The 22,470-nt window shown below is 35.4% G+C and overlaps 1 protein-coding gene and 1 long non-coding RNA gene across 2 annotated transcripts in view; both read right to left on the reverse strand.

Moving 5' to 3' along the window:
- Positions 1-22,470, reverse strand: part of LOC114454050 (cadherin-7-like) — a 192,430-nt gene that overhangs the window by 164,453 nt on the left and 5,507 nt on the right. The window contains exon 2 of the mRNA XM_028434147.1: positions 20,195-20,805. Within this exon, the coding sequence (XP_028289948.1) occupies positions 20,195-20,431 (237 nt within the window). The 5' untranslated portion in view covers positions 20,432-20,805. The remainder of the gene's footprint in view (positions 1-20,194; positions 20,806-22,470) is intronic.
- On the reverse strand, positions 5,921-10,401 carry LOC114454051 (uncharacterized). Its single transcript, XR_003672510.1, has 3 exons — positions 10,135-10,401; positions 7,670-7,778; positions 5,921-7,432 (listed from the first exon to the last, which is right to left on the reverse strand). It is a non-coding gene; the product is annotated as an uncharacterized LOC114454051 (long non-coding RNA).

Genomic DNA, 22,470 nt, shown 5'->3' on the forward strand with positions numbered 1-22,470 from the left:
GGCTGTTCAATCAGGATTAAAACCAGTGATAAATGCTTCCTCACATCTCTGATCAGTAAATCTGTGATCTACCTCACACGTCTGCAGAAGAATGCTGTGAACGCGCACTTATCCTAAACTAGAGGTGGTCAACTTATCACACACCGGGGGCTGCAAAAATCTGTTAGTTTGATCAAAGGCGCAAATGATGTAGATTCATGTCATCATTTATAATAATGATCAATCCGAGCATTAATACAGGAAACAGCAAATCGTGACTTTCTGTGTTTTTCTGTCATTCTATGTATGTTTGTTGCTGTTGTTTTGCTTGTTATAAGTCATTTTGTGCATTTCTGTTGTCCTTTTGTGTGTTTTTTCCTGTAAAATGTATGTCTTTTGGAGTCATATTGTGTATTTGTGTTGTCATTTTCATTTTTCAGGAGTCAGTTTTGTTTATTTCTGTTGTTGTTTTGATTGTCTGTAGTATTGTGGGTTTGCAGAGTGATTTTTTTTGTGTTTTTCTTGTCCTTTTGTGTGCTTTTGTTGTCATTTTCTCTAATTCTGTGTGTTTCTTGACTCATTTTGTGCATCGTTCATTTGTTATTTGGAGGTTTTTTGTGTATCACTGTTGCTGTTTTGTTCATTTTTGTAGTAGTTTTGTGTGTTTCTCGAGTATTTTCTGCAACGTTGTAATTTTTGATACATTTGAGTATATTATTGTTTTTGTTTTGTGTATTTTCTGTCATTTTGTGGGCCGCACAAAATTAGACCGAGGGCCTCATTCCAGTTCCCCATGCCTGTCCTAAACAGTGACATCTGTGCAGAGAGGGCTTAGCGAAGCCATGCATCATCGTGTTATCCTGAATGTTTTAATAATACTTATATGAAATACGTTACAGGAGTGATGAGATAACAGGAAACTGCAGACAAACCAAAGGTATTTAAAAAAAAAAAAAGCACTTTCCCCCACAAAACCTCCACACATCCACCATAGGTAGCTGTAAATAATAGACATTGTTACATATAATACTAACAATGAAGAAAAGGGATTTGTCTTTCACAGCGTAGTGATATATGTACTCTCAGCAAAGTTCTCAACTGGCCACCATAAACCATGCACAGCAGGTTGAGTGAAAGGGCGAGTAAATGACTCCAAATCCAAGCTTTTTAAATACTAAATAAAATGTTACGGTAAATTAAATGTAATGCATTGTGTTCAACGCTGAGCGGTATTATCCTGCCTCCTCTCTTATTGCATTGAGCATAAACCACATGCAATGCATAATTCATGAACATCCTTTGCTAAGATCATATATGACTTTGGTTTTCCGTGTCATCATGAAGAAATAATGATGGGATCACATTGAATTTTTGATGTGTCTAATTAGAATGTAGGTTCTTCTCATCACTGTCTATATATACCATTTTGAGACGAAAACCTTAATTCAGTCATTTAAAGAAAAAATCTGAAAACAGTAAGAAAAAAAAAAAAAACTCATGTTTAAACTAAATGGCCAGTCTTTTTTTTCTTTTTGTTAATTATTTATAAAAAAAATAAATAAAAAATAAAAACACACACTAACTTATTTGGTTATTGTTATATGTATTAAAATAATGACTGAAATCTATACTGTTTATAATCAAATTTAAAATACTAAAATATCAAATCCTGGGCATTTTTTAGCAGGTCAACAGCAAAAACTCACTATAACAACTTCATACACGTCCTTCAAAGTAGTTCCATCGCACATCCTAGTGTTATAGCAATATATAGTCATGAATAAAACATTACTAAAGAGAATATGGATAAAATCACTAGAAAAACTTAAATAAAGAGGAGAATCAAAGACACCACGTGCCTGTCTTCTCTCCAGTGTTTCTGAATACATTATGTCAAACAAAAATAAAGTGCATTAAAGTGTAGATTTAATTAATTTTAATTGTAAGCTCTATCAAAAGAAATAGTACTAGAGGGTTATTCAGGTGATTTTCTTTATAAGTCCTTGTAGAGCAAAATGAGCAATTTAGCAATTTAAATTTAAATTATGTGAGCATAATTGCTCACGTAATAATAATATAAAATACCATTAAAGAAAATATGGATAAAATCACTACAAAAACCCAAATAAAGAGAAAAATCAAAGAAACCAGGTGGATTAAATGTAAATACTAGCATAATCAATATCTATCATTGGCTGTGTTCCCCATGGATTGTATTTTCAAGTATAAAATGTGCACATATTTATTAGTAATACATTAAACACATTTTCAGTGATATACTGTACATTTCCAGTACAGTCAGGTACCCTTTAAAAGTACTTGATTTCTTTGGAGAAAAAAAAAAAAAGTCCAAATGACCTTGAAAGTTTAATGTTTAAATCCTTTTTATGTCTCTCTATTAGCCTACATGAAACTCATTCACATGCGCCAATATGTCCACAGTCCATGCCAAATTTGTGCAGCCACAGTGTGTCCTTGAGCTATGAAATATCACAGACGTCCCCCTTTTCATCTCAAATTGTCCCAATTTTGCAGCTTTTGTATGCTTTGTTCTAAAAAGAAAATGCATTATTGAAAATCAGGACAGGAGGGAAAAGAGTTAGGTCTGGTGTACAGTATGTGCATGATAAGTAACCTGGGTGGATACAGAAAACGTAATTAAGTAATCTTTAATGTTTTCTAATGAGATAATTTCCAACCATTATGAAAATTGATTTTAATGAATGTTAGACGCAGTAATATCAATCCCAACCCTGGCAGCCTGGCCACAATCTAACTCCATACTTAGTAATGCTACTGAATATTAAATGTGGTCAGCATTAACATTCATCTTAATAAAACACTAAAACTTCATATGATGTAAGATACGGCAATGACACCATTCAATCATTCATTATATTGGACACTTAGTAAAATTATATAGTCAAAAATACAAAATGTTTTATGTATATAAATATATATATACTGTATAATTGTGCAATTGATAACTAATTACAATCATGTAATTATAATTGTAATTTTTTTTTAAAAATGTTGGTGTCGTAATCATAATCAAATTGCAATTGAGTTAAGGTAATTTACTTTGTAATTGTAATTGCCATGAAAAGTCTATAGAAAATTGAAATTATAGTTTAATGCTAAACTGGGGAACCATGTTACTGTTCTATGTACAGTTCTACACATACTGTATGTCATTAACAATTATTAAAATGTTTCAATTCAACTTTTCCCACATTTTACCATTTAAAAAAAAAAAAAAAAAAACAGTCAATCTAGGGTTATACTGACAGAAAAAAGGCTCAGACGACCACACCAAAGAGATTAAAACCTATATTTTCATTGATTAGTGAACCTAACAAGGTAATCAATAGATAGGAAAGAAATTAGATGGCAAGACAATATTTTTTGTGTGTATTTTACAGCTTATTTGAGTTGAACTTTTCTTAAGTTATTCATTTCAGGCTCAATAGAACTTTGGCAATTGAGAACATAATTGTAATTGACTTTCTGAGGATAAAAAATAATAATAATTGTAATTTAATTATAATTGGAAAAAATGCTGGTCACTGTAATTTTAATTGAACATAGGTAACTGAAAACATAATTGTAACTGAAAAATGAGATTGACCCCAACCCTGGTGTATAAAAGGAGGAGATCGAACCCTGCAAGTCCAGCACCCTGAGGATAAACACGAGGCCTAGTGAGCATCAGAGCCACAGCAGGATGAAACATCCAAACTCCAGGAATACATGAAAAAGATGCTCCAAAGGATAAGTCACTCAGTGGATGTCTCAGATCTTCGCCAGACAAGGGCAACGTAGTAGTGGAACTACATGGAGGGACAAGCCCCCACATGGAGAATGCAACCATCAGATACAGCAGTGGTTCCCAAGCTGGGGTACTTGAACACCTCTCAGGAGGTACACAGAAACATCTGTCAGTTTATTTTTTTTTAACATTACAGATACTTTTTTTCACATCCACCAGTAATAATGTGTGGCACAACTCTTTAAAATACACCAAAAGGTGAAGTTCAAATTCTAAAATCAGCAAAACATCAGAAATAAATGAATAAAACAGGCTTAAATTCAAGGTTAATGTTGGACGAAAAACAGGAAAAGAGTTTAGACGAGCCAGCAAACACAAATGAATAATGTATAACATGAGTTAAGGGGTGCATGCGATGAGAAATAAAGATTAAGGGGTACATGGGGCAATAAAGTTTGTGAAACACTGTCATATACAAAGTTTATGGTATATAATATCAGCCATTTGGATGAATTCTTAAAACTTTTCCAGTCATACCCACTTTTATTATTCACAATGGACTCTCGGGTTGGCCACGCCCCCTGCTGCTCGATGTTTTCTGGAGAAGAGAGCCCCAGGTGTGGGAGAGTAAGGGGGCGTGGCCAACCCGTCCAGAAATAACTCATGAGGACACATGAAAGCCATCAGAAGATGCTTTGATGCTTTCCTAATGAGAGAACTACATCAAAGCAATCACCTCCGAGGAAGACTGGCAGTTGACAGTTGAAACATGTCAGGAGATACAATTTCCTGAAAAAATCTTGTCCGAATCAACAAAACTTTAACTTCAACTGTAACTTTAGCTTTTTGTAATATTTGTATCCACTTTTTATATTGTTTTATTTCATTACTACTGACGACTCAAGGATGTGTGTAATAGTCACTACGTATGTGTCTGAAGCTGTTATTGTGAGATTTTGCTGCATATCGGAGCAGCTATATAGGGGATGCAATCAGGAGATATGAGACACCTGCGTGGAAACAGGAAGAAGGAGAAGAAGGGCTACTTTCTGCATTTACACACTGACAAAAAAAGTTGGTGTAGTAAACATGGAGGGAGTATGACCCACACACAGACACGGGGAGCAAACTGTGTTACTAACTGACCACATTTCAATTAAATTACGAAAACAAGACAAACTTAGGCAAATAAACCATATTTACTGGCACATTACATTTCAAAATCTGATCATTTTCCTTTATTAAGCATGGTTGTTTCCAGACCAGCTGAGAAAAACTGGTAATAAAATATATGATATTTTAGTAAAATTAAAAGGTCTGAAGGGTGTGGGTGGGTCTTTACCATGCCATCTCAATAATAAGAGCTTGTTTTTTTCCCCTTTTCCTAAAACATAGTCGTGAATCCATGATCAGAGAAAGAACAATAAACACAGACAGCCAAAAAAAAAAAAAAAAAAAAACAACTCCAATCTGATCACAAAATTGCACAAACCTCTTTTACAGCCGCCTTTGAATTCATTTGAGACTTTACACGGGTCAAATATCTCATTTATTGGGGCTTACTTTTGTGAAACACTCTTGTATCTGCGCATAAATATGAGTTGAACAAGATATCATGAATAAAAAATGAGTAAATGTACAGGAGACCTCCTAAAGTCCTGACTTCTCCAATTTAGCCAAACTGCAATGACTTTGCACTAACCACCTCTAAACCAACAACCTGAACTTTACTGGACTTCATCTCCAAATTGCCAAGCTGAGGTCTACTCCAGTGTAAACAGTGCTTTTCCTCTGTATTTTCTCCTATTTTGCAGATAACTAACTCCTTGTGTGCTGCCCCCCCCACTGCCTTTTTTGTAATGTATTTATTTTTAATTCCCTGGCTCAGATAACGACTTCCCCACCACCCAACACGCCCCCAGGAGACCTTATAAGCTCCTCATCTATGTAAGCCCTTGTCCCCATGTGCCATGTGTATGATGTTGCCCCCGTCAGCTCGAATCGCCCTCCTGTTGGGCACAACACACTGCTCTCACCGCCCCACAGCTGTGCCGAGGAGATGCTACTGAGGCTGACCTTTTGCAGTAACACTCTATGCTCCGCGATTCTGCACTCAAAAAAACAACTCTTTGAATGAACATAAAAAAATCATGGAAAGTATTTCCACATAATTAAATGGCTTTCTTTCAGCATTAAGCAATTTTGTTAGTCCAACTTGATGCACTTGACTTGGTTCAACACTATATATTAGGGTTGATTTAACTTATTTTCTAGGTTTGGGACCTACTTAATTTAGATGTGTTGGATCAAATTAATTCATTAGGGTTGATTTAACTTGGTTCTTAGGGCTAGAACTGACTAAATATAATAGTATTAGATCCACTAATTTGACAGTAGTGAAATTACAAAACTATCTTAAGTTGATCCAACCCAAGTAAAATAAGTTAGCCCAACAGAAATGGTTAATGCTGAAAAAAAGCCATTAAATCACATGGAAATACTTTCCATGATTCAATTAAGGTAATTTAAAGAATGCAATTCAAGTGTAAACACTTAAAGGTTTGCAGTGAATAGTATCAACAAAGACTACAGACTGCTTGGTGTCATGGGTAGAAAGAAAAGACAAATAGTAGATATTGCCATAAAAATGTATTTTTTCAAAAGTGCAAAGTTTTACACCAACAGTTGCTTGCCACAGAACAAACATTTTTTTTAAGTGCCAAGAGAATGAATTATAGCACCTAGTGCTATGAAAGAAAAAAAGCATAACATGTAGATGCTGCCACAAAACTTTTTTCCTCCAAATAAACAATAATGCAACAGTTTTTGCACCTGTATGTGCTGTTGAACTTACTGAAACACACGTTAACAGAAGAACATGTTCATACCACATTTAGGGGATTTACAGAATAAAACCAGTTCAAATGTAACTAAGAAAAATAAAAGTACTTAACCCCCACCTGAACCAAGCACATTGTCTCCAGTTTGGCATTACCCAAATCTAAAAGCTCATAACAGCAACAAAATTGTGACACAAATATGAAAATGCAACAAAAAAGCAATGAAAAAGTGACAGAAATGTGTCAAAAACAGACCATTCCCATCACAAGTGATAGGAATGCAACAAAAAAAAAGGGTTAAAAATTTTTTAAAAAGTGACAGACACAGCAACAACGCAAGGAAAAAGATTTGTTTTGATACATTTTGTAGCTTTCAAATGAGGCCTAAAGTCAGTGAACTCATGTCGAGAAGGTTTTAGATTTGGGTAAAACTGAACTGGAGAAAATGCACTCGGTTAAGGCGGGGGTAAGAGGTTTTGACAATCTGTCAGGGACTCCTTCACATTTAACCGTCATCGGAGCGCCTTGACTAACGGCAAAGCAATGTTTTGAGAACTTGTATCTTCCTGGATAGTCTGTTTCCATCTAGTTCCATTATGATCTTCTGCAATGCTTCAAAGGTATATTTTAGCTCTGGAGGGTAGCTCAAGTTTAGAGCATACACAAGAGCAAGCAACATTGCCACAGCAAAAGGCACATTTACCAACCCATCGAGTACTTCCACCCCCTCCAGAATGATTCCAACATCATCGGGGTCATCACCAGGCTGTGCTCCTTCATGTCGCATGACAAAGATTCCAAAGACCATCTCTGCCATGGCCGTTCCAATGTTTCCGTCAGCCGTCTGACAAAAAACAAAACAAAAACATTAACAAAGCTCCTTCATTAGCCGTCCAGACATGGATCTCTTTAACTTCATGTCTCTGTGACATGAAGTTAAGTGATTGGAAGGAAGAGACAGAAGGAGTTAAAGAATAAAAAAAGCTTATTACTATGTATAAACTATGTAGCTTCTTTAAATTTTAACAAGCAGCTAACTCCCTCTGAGCTAAAGACATTTGAGACCTACACATCTTCTCACCTAAAAAAATTCACTGTTTCAGGTCGACGAATTTTTCGAGCAGGCACTTATGCAGTTGAATGGCAGATACAGGCGTGGTCAGACAGGACACTCTTGCGGTCAGAAGTTGCTGTAATAAATTGAGAGAACAATTAATAATTATATCAATTAATGCCCATGAAAAAAAGCATGTAATCACTGACAGACGTGGATCTACAGCTCACAGACAGACTAGGAATTGATCAATAAACAGACATAATGAGTTCAAAACATAACCTTTTAAAAATGATATTAGTGTTTTCATGTTAACAAGACAGAAAAGTCTCATGTGTATCCGTATGCATTTCAAACGTAAATGAGCCATAAATAACATGATTATGATAAAAGTGCTCTCGTGACTGATATTTTTAGCACCGTTTCTGAATGTTTTGTATCATTGTAATATGAAATGGCTTTTCTTGTACTTTGAGTCATGTTATCAAATATTTTCAAATATGATATTCTGTTTCCAAGAAATTAAGAGGAAATTTACTCATTATTGCATCTCATTTTTTATAGACAGACTTTTACACAGCAGATTAATTAATAATTAAGTTTCTTTACTCGTTTACATTTCCTTGAGCAAAGTCGAATTCCCTTTAAAAGAAAAGTTATAGCTGACAGAATCTAACATATGAATTTTATTTTTTTATTTTTTTTTGCACTGTTCAGAGACAAAACAGTCCATGTCCACAATTTACTCATTGCCTGTGCTGTATTCATTTAATGAATAGTACTTATCACTAATTGGCCTCTTTTTGCTTTTGTACAACTGTGTGGATTTCCCTTTACGTGTGTTTTGTAGACTAGAGCAACTTAGCCATTTGCCTAGACCACAGCATTTCGATTATTTTTGCTCCATCTAAATTTCGTTCAATATGGACATGCTATATCTCTATCATTTGCATTTTCTGAGTACTTTTTAGTCGCTGAGTTAGTTTTGCAGATACATTAACCCTCTGGGGTCTAAGACGTTTTTGTTGTTTTTTCATTGTGTTTGATTTTACCTTTATATTTCATATAAGGAAATCCATAAACCTTGCATGTTTGGTATCATTTTTTTAAGGAGAACCTCCCAAATATGACTGTGAAGTATTTTCTTTAATACGGCATACTGTATTAACACAGTAGATCTAAAACCACTATGAAAACTAAAATTTGAGTGGGAAAAAGTAATTTTTTTTTAATATAAAAGTCACAAACATTTTTAACGAATCATTTTTATTGCTTGTTTAGCAAATCTAAACTATATATTTCAAAAACTTATATACAGATGAATCAAAAAACACAGTTATATATAGATATTTACAGTGAAATGGAAGCAATGTCTCAATTGATTTTGTACAACTATTTACAAAAAAGTATGAATCACAAATACAGGGAAATGCTAATTATTTGTGCCTCATTGTGTTGATATAAAACAATAAACAAATATATTTGACACTACACTACACTCTAATATCACTCACTACACACTAACTAAACAGTCAAATCACAGTAATAATCACTATTTTCTCAAATCTCTCAACTCACCCTCTTTCTCTGTCTCTGTTTACCTGACGCTTGAAAACAAAATTCCCGCTATATGTGGACATTATGATTGGACAATGGCCTTCTTGCTGCACAACACTTTCGCTTTCGTTTTAGCGCTCTGCAGCGGTCTTCCTGCACGGACAGCTCAAGAAAATGTCACAAAAAAACACACGCACATTTTCCCTCATAACTCCACTTCTATTTGGCCTATCAACATGATTTAAAAACTGGTTTGTAGTTTGACATCCGCACTTTCGAAACGGAGATCTAAGGACGCGTAAAGCGGCTTAACAATCGCCCAAGCCGCTAATGTTGCTAACTAGCCGGCTAGCGGCTAGTTAGCAACATTAGCGGCTTGTAAACACTGCAGACCCAGCACTGAGGCACAAAAAGACAACATTTAGCTCTGGTTAAATCTAGCACTGGTTCTGATTTAGGTAGAGATCTGTAAGTAAGACCTCTCTATGAGGAATATTGTATTTCCATGGAAGAATTCACCAGTGTGTTGCTCTTAGCTCTCACCTGAGAGGAGTGTCCCGTAGGTGCGCTGCGCCGCACACCAAGTGGTATCTGTTACTTTTATCGAGACCACATTTATGAGTACAAGCGTGTGGTACATCAAGAAACGCACGCATGAAGCACAAAGCAAACGTCAGCGGAGAATACAGAGGAAAACAATCGTCAGTGGACAAAACAGAGACAAAATAAAAGAAACAAAATTAAAAAAAAAAAAAAAACTGTCGCACATGCAACCACTTTAGCCTCAGTCTAGATCCTTGTCAGACGGTCGACTGTTAATATTTTTAAAAACAAACTATAATTTTGACTAAATATCGCTGAAAATGATGGACTACTACTATTTCTGCATAGTATTTCGTTTGCATTAAGATGGATGACAATAGATTTCTACTTACCAATTCCATGTGCACAGCAAAGGAGGTCGTCTTCCCATGTTTCCTTGTAAAGTATCGCGAGAGCAGGGTCTTCTCGTTCAATATGCGCTTTGCTTTTCCCGTCCACCATAAGGACGCAATTGCCTCACTTTATGCCAACATGAATGAATCTAATAAATTCAATTAGTTGTCAGATTTCATGCATTCATCATGATTTTATCATGTTCATCTTGGAAACATGAAATTATAGCTTTAATTATACATGTTACACTTTAGTAAATGTAACAGCCCACCAGTTTGCCTTTTTTGAGTGTGACCCTTTTGACAGTGAACATTGCGGAGAATGTTAATGAACTGCCTTGCATAGTAACAAGTAATGTTCACTCCATTGTAATTATCTCTGGGACTGTCCCTGCTACTCAAGATGAAAATTGTTTGAACATTAATATGAATTACTGTCATGCAAAATGCACCGGGTCTCTGCAAACAGATCACATATTACACATGATGCATGCATGGGGTGTCAATGCGGTTACCTGTGTTTGTTTTATGATGTATAAAGACTCAACTAGTAGGGCTGGGCGATATGGACCAAAAGTCATATCTAAATAAAGTCTGACCGACAAGACAAATCAGGGTTAAATTTGCTGCATAATATGTGCCACTTTTGGCTTTTTCTCCTCTAAGGGACAGCACGTGTGAGTGACTTCTGTAGTGTGGCATGTTTAGAGGAACGTCTGAGTTCATGTTATTAAAATATGTTTCTTATCAAGCTTTCCCACATTTTACCATTTTAAAAAATTTTAATCGAGGGGTATACTGACTAGGGTGTCCCAATCCGATATCGATATCGGATATCGGTCCGATATCAGCCTGAAAACAAATATCAAATATCGGATTGAAATTTCCATTTTTTTTTTTTGCAATTTATTTTTTATTAATTTTATTCAATTGTAGAATACTGTATATATTATATTGAAGGCTAAAATGTATGTAACTAATTGGTTATTAATAAATGGGTCAGTTGTTCTCATACCTACTGTTGCTGCTTAATGTTCCACACTACAAAATAAGTAATTAGCATTTTTTTGTTGAAAAAAAAAAAGGAATAAAAGTATGTATGATTCATGCTGATATTGGATCAATATCGGTATCGGCTGATACCCAAGGCTGCAATATTGGTATCATATCGGAAATTAATAAGTTGTGTCGGGACATCCCTAATACTCACACAAAAAAAGGCTCAGAAATATTAATTAATAATAATTTATTTAATTAGGAACCCTAACAAGGTAACCAAAAGATAGGATAGAAATTTGATGATAGATATTTGTTTTACAGCTGATTTAGGACTTGTTACTGTAATTGTAATTGAATTGTAATTCAATATGGGTAGTTGAAAACGTAATTGTAACTGAAAAATGTAATTGACCCCAACCCTGGCACTCAGTAATCCATTAACTGTGCTTTCTATGCTGGTCTGAGAAGTAGTGAAAACAGCGACTCCTAAAACAAGTATATGAATACAAAATAAGCTAAAAAATGAAACATATATAGCGATACATGTGATACTGTAATTTTCTATATCGCCAAAAATAGAAAACTCAATATATCTTGAATCTCAATATATTGCCCAGGCCTATCAACTGATGTAGCAAACTATAGCAAGATTCATACTCTAAGTGTTTTCCCACACATTTTAAATTGAAAGGTGAAACGAGTCCATCCATTGCTCAGCGTTTAGTCTGTCTGCTGATATTCTATAACTGAGCAAAAAAAAAAAAGCTCTGTTTGTGTGTTTGTATCGCCCCTGGTGCAAAGCAGCACTTCAACTCAAAGCTTGTGGATTTCTCCAGATGCATCGACAAAATCGAAATTGCTTGTGGGAGGAGCTTCAGAAGAGTTTCTGAAGACATGAAATGTATAATGACGTGTATTTTTTTATTTCTTTCTCAAATACGTATTAAAGTGGTTTTCATAGAAGTACAAACTTCTAACACCGTATATACAGCCAATACTAGGGGTGTTGAAAACAATCGATTCTGCGATATATCGTGATAATACTTTGCCCGATTCTCGGATCAATTCAAAATACATCCATATCAATTTTTTACCTTTATTTAACCAGGAAAGTCTTTTCCACTGCAGGAGACAATGTAACTGAACAAAGAAGTGTGCATGCTGAAACCTGGACATGTTGACCAGCTTGTGTTTGTCCAATAAAATCTAAAAAGAAAGCACTAACTTTCTGCATTTATTTGTTGTTCTAGGCAAAAACCTTAGTTTATTCTAAATTGTTGGCACATTGCATGTTAAAGCCAATTTTTTTAGTGTAAAATATGCCAATAAAATATATTTCATACATAATGTTCTCATGAAGGTGTACACATTAACGGAATAGTTGTTTCTGAGGTCACATATTAAAAAAAAATAAAAAAATACTGTAATATCGGGATATATCGTATCGTATTGTGACCTATGTATCGGGATATGAATTGTATCGCCAGATGCCAGGCAATACACACCTCTAGTAGGGCTGCTCAATTAATTGAAATTTGATTACGATTTCAATTATTACACGCGACGATTACAAAAATAACATGAAAGCCATAACATGAAAGCCATTTGTACATGTGTTTTATTCGCTAAATAAAACAAACCCCTATTTCAGACTAACTTTGAGTTGTTTAATCCACGCACATGCAAGCTCCTCCCCTCCGCCCCGCCCCTCTTAAAGCCAACGTGAGGAAAGTTTGTGATTTTGAAACATGGCAGGAGAAACATAGCAAAAACACTTGGCAAACAAGAAAAGTAAGTCAAATTGTTTTATATGGGAACACTTTGGTTTGATGATGAGGACCTAGAGCAAAGACACATCACGTGCAAGAAGTGTTTTATTTTGTGCAAAAGTGAACATACTTGATTTTAGTGTTTGAAGGACTTTATTTATGTTTAAAGTATATATTTTATGTTTATATTTTTTGCACTAAAAATAAATAACTTTTTGGTTGACAATTAGAACTAAATAATTGCAATTATTATTTTTTTCTATAATCAAGCAGCCCTAGCCAATACTGTAATTGTTTGTTTTTGGTAAACTGACCTAATTGAAATGAAATTGAATATTATCTTAACCTTGTTCATTAATGTGCAACAGCAAATGGGTGTGAGCTGTGTAGTTTTAGTTCCTTTAATGTATGTTCCCAGTGGATTGATGTGACTGCAGTGGATTCCAGGCCAATACACTTACCCGAGGCCCAGTGCCAAAGCATAATGAGATATTTGGTTGTGAAATTCAGAATCTGACAGAACGCATTAAAGCCAAACAGACTGCAGATGCAAAAGAGAGCAGGCAGGCCAAAGTGATGACTTCCCATTTCCTATCGACTGTATCACATTTCCTCTTCCTTCAAGCCCAACAAATGGCCACACAGTGCACCGACTGTGCCATTGTTTGGACAGATTCCTATTGTTTGTCACATTAAATATCTGGGCACACATGACAAAATCAATTACTGCTTCTGTCACTCTGCTTTTTTTCTTATTTTTTCTTGCAACCTGCTTAAAAAAACCTACATTATAGCTGAGTTGCAAAACTGACCTCAGCTTTCCTCTGCTATTCCCAAAGCCGCATGACATTTTCTCGACGTGGTAGGACCTTCAATGGTTGCTTACACACAGTCACAAGGTCAGGGTGTCCCACCCAGACTTTTTTTTTTTTTTTTTTTTTTACAGCAACGAGGGCGCCTTTTGTGAGATCAAACCAACACACAGTCTGTGACAACTATGATCTAAGGGAACAAATCATGTGACAGCTTCTCAAACTCGCTCTGCCCAAAGGGACTGAATCAGTCGGATTTTATTTATATATATATATATATGTGAAAGGGTGAGATTGAGCCTGAGCATTAGGTCAGATGTGAAGACATCATGGAAGCCGTGATGTGGAAAAGGATCAGAACAAAGTAGAAACCAAAGAAGAAACTCCAAAAAAAAAAAGAAAACAAGATTTCTGAAAGGGGTTTGCAAATGAGGTTGTGTAAAAATTTCCACAAGGATACAGAGATCTTTACACATCTATGAATATATAATCAGTCCGCACCAGTCGGGAATTTCTAACAAGAAAAGCAATCAAACAGAAGCATGTGTAAAAGAGAAGCGGCACTCCAAATACCTGCTGCCAGTCAGCTTGCACTCTATTTTCTTTTTTAATCATTTTTGTTTTTACTTTAAAACGAGTAACACAGGACCCAACTACAAAACCAGCTAAAAAATAAAGAAAAGAATGGCAGAGAAAATTATTTTGAACTGGGGTATCAAGCGATGAATTTTTTTTAATCGCTAATTAATCGCATATTTTGTATCTGTTCTGATTGTACATTAAAATTATATTTTTCAACCTTAAAATACTCTTATAAAAATAGGAGTGTAGCAATATGCAATAAAAATATTTATATATTATTAATATTTAAAACTCAGCCCAACAGGAATCAATCACATGGGAACATTAACATGAATTCAAAATCAACAATGTAGTGTCCAACTCAACATTTGGAAATAAGTATTAAACATCCAGTTTTCAAAGAGCTTAAAGTAAATAATAGATCCTTCTGCATCACAGCAAGGACATTTTCAATTTGTCATCTAAACGGACCACCTCAAAGCAAGTACAGTAGCACACAATATGATTGTGCCTAACCACCTCACATGGGTAGAAATAAAACACAACACAAAACACAAAATCATCCCTTACTACAAAATAGGCGTAACAAAAAAAATGAAAACACATAAATTGTGCCATTAACTCATTCAGTGCCAGCTGTTTTTGAGCATTTTGACTGATTTTTAAAGACCCACAGAATATTTTGTACTATGTCCAGATTCTGAAAGATTTAGACACTACACTACTTTCATCAGAAAAAAAAATAGTTTCTAGCTTGTTTCGTTCTTCCGTAATCAGCAGTTGAATAGAGGCAAGTTTCACACAAATCGCCAGTTTGTGAAAAAAAGCTGAGAAAAACGTCTTTTTCTGAAAAAACCTGTCACTGACTTTGAAGCATTTTTTTTTTTTTTTTGCTTTAGTGACACCTCAACATTACTTTCTTTCTATAAAACTACAAAAACAACACTGAGACCAGGCTTTTGATGGCAAAATTATTATTATTTTGCTATCTATGTCAGAGTTGTATGTATTTCTTACTGTAATTTGGCCGTACTCCGTGTCTCTCCCCACGTCATTCTCCACACACACTATTTCCTCCTCATTCCGAACATGCCGAGTCTCCCCGCTTGCCCCGTTTTTTTGATCGTTTTATCTCACCATCGCGACACTCTCAATAGTCTACTTAGGTTCCACACATGCTCTGGTCGAGTGTGCGCTGCTGGGAGCTGCTGGGAACTTCAGCATCAACTCTCGTAGCGCCATTTTCTGTCTCGTAAACTCCTTTCCTCTCCCTCTGAGCTTTGCCCATCACGGGTGATCTCTCATCCAAAGGTGAGCTGCTGCCACCCTTTGGTCACTACATCATGGTACTAGTTAGATATTCACTTGAGAGCTTTGTCACACTGTCTCCTAGCAACCCCAGCCGAAAAACACAATTCACGTCTATAGACGTCTATAGCGATTGCTGTCAATTTGTCCAGTTTCCTCTGTAAACAGTCCTGGAGGAGGTGGGGCCGCAGCATCGGCTGTATGCTTAGCAAGCAGGTGATATTTTAGACTTGACGTACTTCTATGATATGCCAACTCACACCGACAATACACGCATATTCCTTCTGTTTTGTCGCGTGAACCGTCTGGCAGGACTTTGAAGCTGAACTTTCCATCCAAAAACCTAATTTTCCGTGTCCATTACTCCGTGCTTTATCCACAAACACGTTGCTACCTGAACTGCCAAACACGCACGGGGCCGCCCGGTTGTTCTTCTTCTTCTTCTTCTTCGTGGTCTTTATCGGTGGTTGGTCTCCACCATCTGGCGCATTACCGCCTTCTACTGACACGGAGAGTGGGGGAACAGCTCCAAGCTCAATCAATCTCCTGCAAGTTGGCCAACGTTAATCGTGCATTAAAAAATATAGTGGCGTGAATTTGCGTTAACGTGTTAATGACGCGTCAATTTTGACAGCCCTATTTTGAACCAAAGTGTTTTAAAAACTATGTATTTTCTGACGAGAAATTACCTTTAACTGAACCGTAGCAGTGCCACACAAATATGTTCATTTTGATTTAGATAACTTTTTTTTTTTTATTCCACCATCCCAGTCTGGCAAAAAAAAAAAAAAAAAAAACATCCGGGAGGAGAAACAATAGGACAGTAAAACGTATCCTAATTCCAGCTGGAGACGCTAATCCAGTTCAGAGACGGCAAGGAAATGGGCTTGTGAGAGCAGACCCAGCAAATACATGCAGATGAGAATGATTATCCTGCAGATGAGCGGAAAGATGAAAACTAATTTAATAATAAGACCAGAAAATTCTCCAAGATAATAGAGATCTGGAGACCAATCCAAGATCCATCTGGCTTGCACTGCACACACTGGAGCCCTTTTCTAACTGGAGCTGTCCATTTAGACGGTGGTGCTGAAAGCTGGGGTTCACACACCACCTTAATAATTACAAAACACTGATGAGTTTACTTTAGATCATTTACATTCAAGCGGATTCCTGTCTGTTACATTACATTTTAAAGGTGAGGAGCATTAAATTGAGTTTAAAACTTGGTAGTAATCGCCTTCTGAATCAATTCTTGCCTTCGTTTTAAAAACTATATGAAAACTTAAAGATTACAATATTTTCTTTATTTAATTAATATTTGCCATTTAAATAAAAATGATCAACAGGCTACACAACCTTTGTCTTAACACCCCTATAATCAATCACTACTTCCAGGGTTGGGTTCAATTACTTTTTTCACTATCAATTACGTCTTCAATTATCAATGTTCAATTACAACTCAGTTACGATTACAGTCATCAGCATTCTTCCCAATTACAATTGTATATATTTTTTCGCTGAAAGTCAATTACAATTACGTTCTCAATTACTAAAGTTCAATCACAATTAATCACATTTACTGAGCATGAAATAAATGACCCAATAAAACTTGTGTTAGCTTTCTGTTAGCATCTCTTATGCTAACTGGTCAGTTTTGACCCCATATCTTAAATCAGCTCTAAAATACACAAAACATAATATTTATCATTTCAATTGTTTTAATTGATAGATTTCTTAACATTTCCATGTCAATTACAATTACAAAGTCAATTACATAAACTCAATTACTATTTGATACAATTACAACAACATATGTTTTCATTTACAATTGCAATCATATTTCCGTCATAAATGCAATTAATTATCAATTACGCGATTACAATTATAATTGACCCCAACCCTGCAAGTTGCTGTTAATTCATCCAAATATCATACAGGTGAACTTTTACACTTTTTTTTTTTAATTATATGTTATTAATTTAAAACCTAGTCACATCTAGTTTGACTCTTTTTTATTAACACTATGGGGTTTGAATATATTAAAGTAGCCTTAACAATAATATAACAGATTTAAACATAACATCGGTTGGTTGCATTCAACCCATCCCAGAGGAGCAGTTAGGATAAAGTGCCTTGCCCATGGGCCAACAGGGATGGTCCACACCAGATTAAATCCTACAACTCTTTATTTACAAATCTGCTTCTTTAACCATTAGAACAAATTGCTCTGTTAGTAAAATCATGTTAAATGTATATTTAAATATGTTAGCATTTATCTATAGGAAGGTGGTATCACCATTGCCTTAAATATAGACATTGAATAAAAAACTAGATAATAGGAGTGAAACCTTTGGCATCTGAGCAAAAGACACAATATAGTTAAAAAATAAAACTAAACTAACTAAGAGAGCTAGATTTTTAACTTTACCAATGAAGATTTTGGGCCACGCTCCACAGTTTAGGAAACATGAAAGTACACTGACTAATTACAGTATTACTGTCACATCATCAAACTCCACCTCATGACAGGGAAACATTGAAACGGTGTCTGTTTAAAGACACACTTTAGAGGTGAAGCCCTTTTCTAGTCAAACTTCCAAATACCAAAATGTCAGCGCAAATGTCATTTTCATTCTAGTTCCAATCAGATTTTTAACTGCTCCAACACGCTATTAAACTAGACAATGCATCCAAAACAAACCACTGAGCCGCAGTCAGTAAATGTCTTTGTTTGAGGGTCAAAAAAAGTCATTACAACTTACAAAGAAAGGGTAGTTTTTCTTTTTCTATTCGTTTGCTTGTGCAGTTTGCGTGTCAAAATGTCTTTGATGATAGCCTTCTACTCACCACATGAAAGTTAAATAGAAAAACGGATTTAACAAAGCGGTACTCATATTGCTTTGGGTGTTTCATATATTTTATCTGCGGGTGTTTACCAGGGAAAATGTAGTTAATAATAAACAATAGACACGATGGACTTCAGCATTAACTTCAAACATCTTTGTGAGAGTTGCATCTTTTCAAAAATGCTAAATTCTCCCACTTTATCCATATACTGTATATTCATTATAAAAAATGATTCTCATGGCAGGAGCACAACTGAACTGGATTTGCTTTATAATAACTATTCGTTATAAGTAATTAATAGAGCATTATTCAGTATGTTAGTTAATGAGTTATAAGCTGTTTATTAAAATATCTGCTAACAGTTTGTTAAGGATGTATGTCTGGACCAACATGCTTTTATTTAACCGAGTTGCACATGCATCTTGAAACGTTTTATTACAACTCTTTACATGCATGATGTAAGCATGATCTTTTAAATACCTTCTCCCTACACAAATTTAAACTAAAACTAAAATGTACAAAAGTTAAAATAAAACAAATCAAATGATATATTTCCTTCCTTTTTTTTCAAGTGCAAACAATATTATGTGCAAAACCAAATCAAAGTTAAAAAAAAAAAAAGCAAATAGTCCAAACAGAGATATCGCGGTACGAGATCTCGTCACACCCCTAGTTAAAACGTTATATATGTTATTGGGATGTTATTTTAAAGTAAACTATTCCTCATTTACTAACTAATATAAAGTTATATCATTCGGTCAAGGACTACAGGAAACGTCTGACATCTGTAATTGTTAACAAAGGTTTATGTACTAACTATTATATTTATTATATTATATATATATATATATTATATAATAATAATATATAATATATATATATATATATATATATATATATATATATATATATATATATATATATATATAATATATATATTATTATATTTTTCGGTTTTTATTAAATACTTAAATTAATTATTGGAAAATGTGTGTTTTTGTGGAGTTTTCAAAATAGTTTATATATATATATATATATATATATATATATATATATATATATATATATATATATATCTGTATCTCAAGTGTATCTATGATAAAAAAAAAAAAAAGATAAAGTTAAATAAAAAAAAAAAACATTTACAGACATTTCCAGTCTTTGGAAGTGGGAAGACATGCCAAATCGGCAGTGTATTAAATACTTCTTTTCCCCACTGTAGTTATAAATCATTACCATACAGTTAACATGTGATTAATGAATTGTTAAGTAACAGCTTGTGAGTTAGCTATAAGACAGTTATAAATCCTTAACAAACTAAGCAAATATTCAACAAGCGTTTTACAACAGTTTATTAATGATCCATTAAATACTTATAAAGGGTAGTTATTATACAGTGTTACCCAATTGCTAACACATTTAAATGTGTTTTCATTTGTTCAACATTTTATGTAGGACAACAGAAAAAATATGCAACTCTGTGGATCTGTGTCCCAGATTGCTCTTGTCATTTTGGTTTTAAAGTAACTGATATGCATACAATTACTTTGCAGGTGTGCCAAACCTAGAGAACTTTGAGTGCATGCAGTTGTGTGGCTCAGTTTATCACACAGGGTTTGTGTTTTTTTTTTTTTTTTTTTTGTTTTTTTTCCCCAGTCATATTTAATATTCTGTCTTATGCATGTAACAACCCATTAAATTGTGCTGATGCAGACTCATTAGAAGTCACAGATCACTTACCTTGCCAACGTAGAGTGGCTCATTTCCTGTGTACTCCTCCAATACAAAGAACTGATTCCATACCCAGCTGCGTTTGTGCCTGTGCAGGGCCTCCCAAGGGTCTGGATCGGAGCGAGGGGACTTCTCCAGGTCCCCAGGGGCGACATTCAGCCCCCAGCAGCCCTTGTCCTCCTGCGAGGGAAACAGGAGTGCCAGGAGAGCCAGGGCTCTGCATACGACTGAGCAACACCCCCTCATCACTTGGACCACCTCCAAAAAAAGGACTAAAGCCAAAAGTCGAGTTTTTCTTTTTTTTTTTTTTTTTTTTTTTTAAAGGAAAGAAAAAAAGAAGGAAGAGCTGAAATGTCAAAACCCAGAGGGTTTTATCCAAACAGTCCTGACCCTTTGTTTCAACAGAAAGCAAAAGCAGTCAGAACCTCAAAAGAGTGCAGGGGTTGAAAAAGAAGTCAAGCTCTGCATTTTGCTGCATAGCTCTTCTTTTTTTCTCAGATGGAGACTAAAAACGGGGTAATTCCCTCCACTTTGGAGCCAGAGAGTTGACATTAACGCCGGCTAACAGGGTCGACTGTCGACTGGAGAAGCTTCAACATGGGGCTCCTTGTAATTGGCACCTATCAGAGATGAAAAAAAGAGAGAGACAAAGACACAGAGGAGAAAAGAGGGAAAGGACTGTCAGCAAAATTACGTCGGTGACCGCAGTCGCTTTAGACACCATAGTAATGTGCTTGCTGATGCAATGATAATGACATTTTTTCACCAATCGAAGGGAAAGTGGGGTAAAATGAATAGACAGTAAATATGGTAAATGCACTCGACGTGACGCCCTTCACATACAAACACCCATCTACGGCGTGCATTCTGGAGGGAAATTGGGTAAGGTCAAAATGTTAATCAGGGTAAGATGGAGGGAAAATAACCTGGATTTTTCACTGCAGATTTCACACCGAATGAAACAACAGCGGCTGTGTAGAATACCAATCAAACGCTGCTCAACTGACTCTCAATTATCTGGGCTTTTCCTCACCCAAGGTCAATATTGTGTCACGTATTATTTTGTACACGACTGTGGAGAGACGCGGCCGCTCTGTGCTAAAAAAGCCACATGATCTGTGTGGCGAGCTCTCATCGTGAGGATTAAAAATAAATACGTGGACCAGGCGCTCTTGACCTCTACACCGATCAGTCTGTTGAGCGGCACAAACACATGGAGGGGGTACGGCTATTTCGCCGTCATCATGACAGATCCCCAAAGACGCCTGAACAAGACGACCTGTCAAAGCAGAGAAAAGCACCGTCTCCTGACAGACAACGTTCCTCATGTCAAAACACATACTGGCAGTCCGGAGTACAAGAGCAATTCCGTAAACTTCATAATATCGCAGCTGCCATCCATCTAATGTGACACCTAACGACGACTTCGACAAATTCCCTCTGGAAGTATTTGGAAGGAGAAGACATCCCCACATGTGCAGCATCCTGCCAGGGGGAAAACCTTGGGTTTAAAGAGATGTGAAAACTGACGACGTGTATATTTATCTGCTGGCTGGCCTCTCCTTTCCTTCTGGTCAATGCAGAATATTGGCAGTGCCGTGGTGGAGGACGGCAATTGCTTTGCCACGCAGTGACCTCGTACCATCCTACACATATTCTCCACTTTCTTATTTTACTTTCTCGTTCAAGCCGCACATCGAACATATTAGGGAAAAAAAAAACATCTAAAACTAGTGACAGAAAAAGTATAATAATTAGAGAGTCTGAACACATATATCATTAGTAAGTACTGTATAAGAAAGAAGAGAAACAATTTTACCTAGGACAGCAATAATATATAATGGTATGAAACATGTTATTAATTAATAAACATAATGAAAGGTATATATGGTGATAGAGAATATTATTAATTTATATATTGCCACACTAAATTTAATAGATATGAAAATAGTATAATATTAATATTATGTACATGTCATGTACATTCATGTGTATGTGTGTAGTAGGGATGGGCAATATATCGTGATTCACAATATATCGCGTTAAATTTTGGTAATATAGAAAATGGAAATATTGCATATCTCGAGATAAATCTATTTTCTTCTTTACTTGTTTGTATTTACACAATTGCATAGTACTAATCACATCATACAAGTTTTTAATATTATTCACGGAGAACTGTTAAACAGTGTTCTTCTTTACAATTTTTCTATATTTATTAGGTAAATATTTTTCCAGGTTATTTGGTATATTTTGGTTATTTGGCGTTCTAACCCAGACCTTCC

The sequence above is a fragment of the Gouania willdenowi genome, chromosome 20 (genome assembly GCF_900634775.1).
Source record: "Gouania willdenowi chromosome 20, fGouWil2.1, whole genome shotgun sequence".
In the NCBI taxonomy this organism is placed as follows: domain Eukaryota; kingdom Metazoa; phylum Chordata; class Actinopteri; order Blenniiformes; family Gobiesocidae; genus Gouania; species Gouania willdenowi.